Source organism: Zootoca vivipara, chromosome 4, assembly GCF_965207765.1.
Source record: "Zootoca vivipara chromosome 4, rZooViv2.hap1.1, whole genome shotgun sequence".
Lineage (NCBI taxonomy): Eukaryota > Metazoa > Chordata > Lepidosauria > Squamata > Lacertidae > Zootoca > Zootoca vivipara.
Window position 1 is genome coordinate 86,077,229 of NC_142587.1, and position 6,000 is coordinate 86,083,228.

At 46.1% G+C, this 6,000-nt stretch overlaps 1 protein-coding gene across 1 annotated transcript in view; it reads right to left on the minus strand.

Annotated features, from left to right (window-relative positions):
- ARHGAP42 (Rho GTPase activating protein 42) overlaps positions 1 to 4,733 on the minus strand; it is a 157,983-nt gene extending 153,250 nt beyond the window's left edge. The window contains exon 1 of the mRNA XM_035116468.3: positions 4,216 to 4,733. Coding sequence (XP_034972359.1) covers positions 4,216 to 4,369 — 154 coding nt within the window. The 5' untranslated portion in view covers positions 4,370 to 4,733. The remainder of the gene's footprint in view (positions 1 to 4,215) is intronic.
- Between the last annotated feature and the right edge of the window lie 1,267 nt (positions 4,734 to 6,000).

Consider the following 6,000-nt stretch of genomic DNA (forward strand, 5'->3'; position numbering starts at 1 on the left):
AGTGGTGACTCTGGAATGCCGCCCCCCCCCCGGAGGCTTGACTGGCGCCAACACTACAGATTTTCACCATCAGGTTAAGACATCGGAGTAGCCAACTTGGTGCTCTCTTGGACTACAACTCCCATCTTCCATGATCACTAGTCATGCTTGCTGGGAGTTGTAGTTCAAGAACATCTGCAGGGTAGCGGCAGGGTAGCTATCCTTGGGTTAAGACAGTGGCATTTCACTTGTAACCTCTGATCTGCCCAATTATTTTGCATTATTCTTGCCTCTCATTTTTACCGTATTTTAATTGTTGTGCTTGCCATGGACGAAAGGGTGGGCTATATTTTTCTTTTCTTTCTTTTTTTTAAATTTAAAAGAAACTTTATTGAGATTTTAATTAAAACATATCAAATCATAACAAAACAAATGAACTCAAAATACAAAAGTTCATACAGATATCATACTTCCAAGTTTACATCTGAAAAGTAATTGATATCTAATACATAATTCGACTAAACCAGGCATCCCCAGACTTCGGCCCTCCAGATGTTTTGGACTACAGTTCCAATCTTCCCTGACCACTGGTCCTGTTAGCTAGGGATCATGGGAGTTGTAGGCCAAAACATCTGGAAGGCCGCAGTTTGGGGATGCCCGGACTAAACCTTCCTGTCTAGTCTTTTCCTCTATAACAGCCAAAAGAAAAACATACACTTAATATTTCTCTTAAACATATCTAACAGATCAATTTCCCTCTTTTTTCCACGTGGGCTATATTTTTCATTTTTATATATACAGTATATAAAAAAAAACATTACCGTAACAACATGCAAGTTGTTTTTTTTTTTAAAAAAACAACAACTGCAAATAGCACCAGCTGGGAGGAGCTGATAATTATTGAGATACCAGTAGGTGGGCAGGCAGAGAAGTGAGTTTAACACTTTCCTCCCCATATATGTGTGGTCTTGAGGGAAAATCCCTCCTATGGGAGTGCTGTTTGCATTGGGAAGAAAACCTCCCACTGGCACCTATGAAAGAATTTACTCCCCAAAGTTTCAGAACTTTTTCCTGAAGACTGGAATTGGGGTCAAAAGGGTTAAATTCCCTCTCTCCTGCTTGCTGCCCTCCCAGTAATTATCACATTTAATGCTAGTTTGTCCCTTCAAGATAGCAGTTGGAGAGGAGACAAAGCATAAACGTTTAGCAAGAATGACCTCAGTAGCAGGGGTTGCAATCATTACCTCCAGCAACAGGGTTAGGCAAGGGTTAAGAACAGAGCTTCCTGTTCTTTTCCCTGCTTCCTAAATATATTTCTGGGGGAGAATTATGGGAAGTCAACTTACACTGAAAAGAAGAGAGGCAGCCAGAATCGAATTCAAGGAACGGCACACAGAACAACGATCCTTTCGCATCATGGCATGTGCTTCGGTTCACAATTCCAGATGCCCACTCATTCTATAAGGAGCACCAGACTCTTAATCTCAGGTTTGTGGGTTCAAGCCCCACTTTGGGCAAAAAGATTCCTGCATTGCAGGGGCTGGACTAGATGAGCCTCGTGGCCCCTTCCAACTGTACAGTGGTACCTCGGTTTATGAACACAATTGGTTCCGGAAGTCTGTTCATAAACTGAAGCGTTCATAAACTGAAGCGAACTTTCCCATTGAAAGTAATGGAAAGTGGATTAATCTGTTCCAGACAGTCCACGGAGTACTTAAACTGAAGTGTTCATAAACTGAAGCGAACTTTCCCATTGAAAGTAATGGAAAGTGGATTAATCCGTTCCAGACGGGTCTGTGGAATACTCAACCTGAAGCGTACTTAACCCGAAGCATGGGTGTAATTGGTTCCGGAAGTCTGTTCATAAACTGAAGCAAACTTTCCCATTGAAAGTAATGGAAAGTGAATTAATCCGTTCCAGATGGGTCCGCGGCATTCGTAAACCGAAAATTCGTAAACCGAGGTGTTCATAAACCGAGGTTCCACTGTACAATCTATGATGTATGAAACCCTCTGGGGGGAAATATATGTACCACTGTCTAAGGCCAGCAGAGGGGCAACAAGGATTTGAAATAGTAGCCCCACCCCCTCTTGTCCTGCGCATGCCCTCCAACTCCCGGTAAGAAAAATCCGGGATCAGCAGTGGCGTGGCACCGGAAGTCGCTTCTACGCATGTCCAGACATGCGCAGAAGGAGCCTCCCTGGCAGGTAGGAAATCCGGGGGATTTATGGGAATTTTCTCTATTCGGGATAACAGCGGGAAAAGTGTTTAAATACGGGGGTTTCCCGCGAAAAACGGGAGACTTGGCAGCTATTGTCCTGCGGCCACCACATCCCCAGGAACCCACCCCCCTTTTGCAGGGACTTACACCATCCTTGGCTCACCTGGATGAGGAAATGATGCCAGCATATCTTGAGCTAAACTGAGTCTGGAGACTTAATGCCACAGGCTGAGCCAAGAATTAAATAGCCTAGCCAGAGACCTGCTGCATGCATCCTAAATTGCTAATCATCCCAGAGGATCTTGCCGTAACACTGCCCTCTTACAGACAAGCAACACCACCCAATTCAATGGGAGTGCGTCTAACAATGTGTGTCACAGAACCATGCAGTATCAACAAACCCCTGTAAATAAGAACACAAACATCAGATGCAGAATGTGGATGAACTTCACTTGCCAACTGCTTTTGCCGTAAGTTTAGGAGGAGTATTTTGCAAGTTTTGACCCAAGGTTTTTAGTTTCTGCACATTTATTCTGCCTGGTTCTGTTTTATAAATTGGTTTCCACCCTTCCCATTCATTCCGTGTTCTTTCTATAACAGCGATATACCAGAAGAGAGATACAATACTGACTTAAAGCGACTTGCAAAAAATTAATATCTTGGGACACCGCTTCGAGGAACTGCATGGAAAAGGAATTAAGGCTGCAATGCTAACTCACACTTGCTAGGGAGTAAGCCCCATTGACCACAGTGCAGTCTACTTCTGAGTAAACCCACTAGACAACTACAAACCCACAGGTGTCTTACCTGAAAGGAAGCACCATTTAATGGGTTGGGCTTCTGAGAAAACATGCACAAAGATCCAGCTGCAAGAGTTTTGAGATTGTAAACTCCCAGGAGGCAGGGGCCCATCATTGTGGTTTTGACCCTGTACAGCAACTCTGAATGAGACTAGTAGAATTATTAGGCTATCAAAAAAGAATTAGGAAGGAAAATAAAACACACTGCTACTGAATTATGACACTTCTCCTAAAGCTGCTTGACCCATCTGCCAGCAAAGCCAGTGTGGTGTAGTGGCTCTGTAGACTGTTAGGCTAGGAGCTGGGTTCAAATCCCCACTCAGCCATAAAACTCACTGGGAGCCAGTCGCTGCCTTTCAGCTTTACCTACCTCACAGGGCTGTTGTGGGGATTAAAGGAGGAGGGGAGAACTATGCATGCCACCTTGAACTCCTTGGAGGGAAAGGTGGATTATGAATGCAATATAAATTATAAATGCTATGTCCCCAGTCCTGGGAGGTTCAGAGGGTGAAAACACAAGAACAGGGCCTTTTCTGTGGTGGCTCCCTATCTCTGGAATGCTCTCTCCAGAGAGGCTCACTTGGCACCATCATTACATATTTTCAGCCCCTCCAACAGGCACAAATGTTCCTTTTCCCCCCAGGCCTTTGACCATTAAATAATCTATGGCCTTTTAACGCTGTGGAGGCAAGGATTGTTATGATGATTATTTTACTATCATGCTATTTATTTATTATGCTTTTAATGTTTTTATTATTGTGCTCTGTAAAATGTGTTCTTAACGCTGTACAACGCCCTGAGATCTTTCGATAAAGGGAGGTATATAAAGTAATTAAATAACAATAAATAAATAAGGGTCAATAAACGGGCCAGCAGCGGCTCTCCATTCACACAAGGAGGGGGACGCACATGCACACAGCTGGAGATGCCACCAGCGGGACCTTCTGCATGCCGAGCAGCTGCCCTGGCCCGGAGCTACGCCCCTTCCCCGCTGAGCACGTACGTGTCCCAGTCCCGGGACAACGGCGCCGCCAGAGAACTTTTTCGCCTTCCGACAGGGGCGCGCTTTCGCCGGATCCATTCAAACAAAAGAACAGTTCCCCTTCCCCGCCCCCTGCGCGCAAAGGGGATCGCGCCATCGCCGGGCATTCCCCCCCCCCCCGGCGCACCGTCCGCACCCGCTTTCCCCCGCACTTCATCCTGCGGTTACTTACTCCGGAGCGCCCCGATGAGCAGGCTGCCGTCCTTGATGAGCTCCTTGATGAACTTGTTGGTCCTCTCCAGCTCCACCTCGTGACATTTCAGCCTCTCGCGAAAATCCGGGCTATCCAAGTACGAATCGCTGAACTCCAAGGTGGGCAGCCCCATGGCACCGGCAGAGAGCACGAGGAGGAGGAAACGCAGGGCAGAAGGGTCGGGGGGACGGCGACGAAGCACGCGGGCTCCGGGGTGCAGGGTCTCGCCGCCCGCTCTCCAGCCCAAGCCGCGCGCAAAAATGGGACTGTCAGCTGGTTACATGGCGCAGCCCGAGGCGCATCGCTGGAGCCACGGCGCGGCGATGGCTGTGTTCCGCTGCTGCCGCACTCCTCTTCCGGCAGACCGGGGCTTTGCCGTCTTCCCCGCCAGCCCAGCCGCGCTTAACCCTTCTCTGAGGCTCCCTCGGCCGGGCCAAAGAAACTCTCCTCCCAGGTCAAGGGAGGGAGACGCGCCGCAGGGGGGGGGGAGACCGAGAGGAGAGAGTTCTGGTTTCGCGCGTCTGGCCCAATCAGGGCGCACGGCCGCCACCCACCCACCCCTCCCGCGCCCACGGTGCCACGCCCCCGAGGGATCCTGCTCAAGACTTGGGGAAAGTTCTTTTTGGAAGGACATTCCAACGTGAGAGCCTCCGTACCTCCAAAAAGGGAAGGGAAAAAGGAAAAGGAAAAAGCATTTGTTTTCCATTTGCCATAGGTTTCAAACTATGCTGTTCAATCTAGGTCATAATGGGTTGCAATCGACTAACTCTCTGGCGCTATATGCCTATGCATGCTTTATATGTACCTTTTTGAAAACTCAGCAGCCCAACAAAATGAAGAGCTTCCCTACCTCCAGAAAAGTAAAACAAAAGAGTATTATTTTATATTTGCGCTAGGTTTCAATGATGCTGTTACATATGTTATAATGGTTTGCATCCTTTTTAGAATCACGGAATTGTAGAGTTGGAAGGGACCACGAGGGTCATCTAGCCCAACCTCCTACAAATACAGGAATCTTTTGCCAAAGGTGGGGCTCAAACCTAGGACTCTCATGTTCTCCCGACTAAGCTATAATCCGGGGTGGGTGGGTGGGGGCACACACGCACTCTCTCTCTGTATATATTTGAAAATGCAGCTGTCAATCAGAATTTAGTGCTTCCCTCTAAAAATATAGAAGAAAATAGTTTTTATTTTATCTTTGTGATAAAATGGTGCTGTTATAGGCTATAGAGGGCTGCATGTTTCTCTATTGTGTATTGTGCATGCTTTTAAAAATATACATAGAGTATTTTTTTAAATAAAAAAGCTATAAAAAGTCAATAGGATGTACAGATCAATAAAAAGAAGATAAAACCCGCATAGCCATGCATGCTTTTGAACTTTACTGAGTTGTATTCAATTAACTTTCACTCGGAGCAGATTCCTTGAAATTCATGAGCATGACTTAGGTTCGTTAATTTCAAGGGATCCGCTTTGAAGGAAAGTTAGTTGAATGCAACCCAGTAAAGTTCAAAAGCAGGCAGTATATATACAATTTCAATACTGTATACAGGCCAATAAAAATAGCAACTTCCAAACTTTTGTCTTAAGCCTACACCAGTGGCTAACAAAAGGGCTTGAGTTTTTCTACAATGGGGTTTCATACAAAAGTTTTCATAGGCATACATGGGGATTTTTAATCCACCCTCACTCAAAGGATCCCAGTAGGGCAAACAGATCAGCGAAACAATACATTTTAAAAAGAAATCTGAAAACATTTTAAAT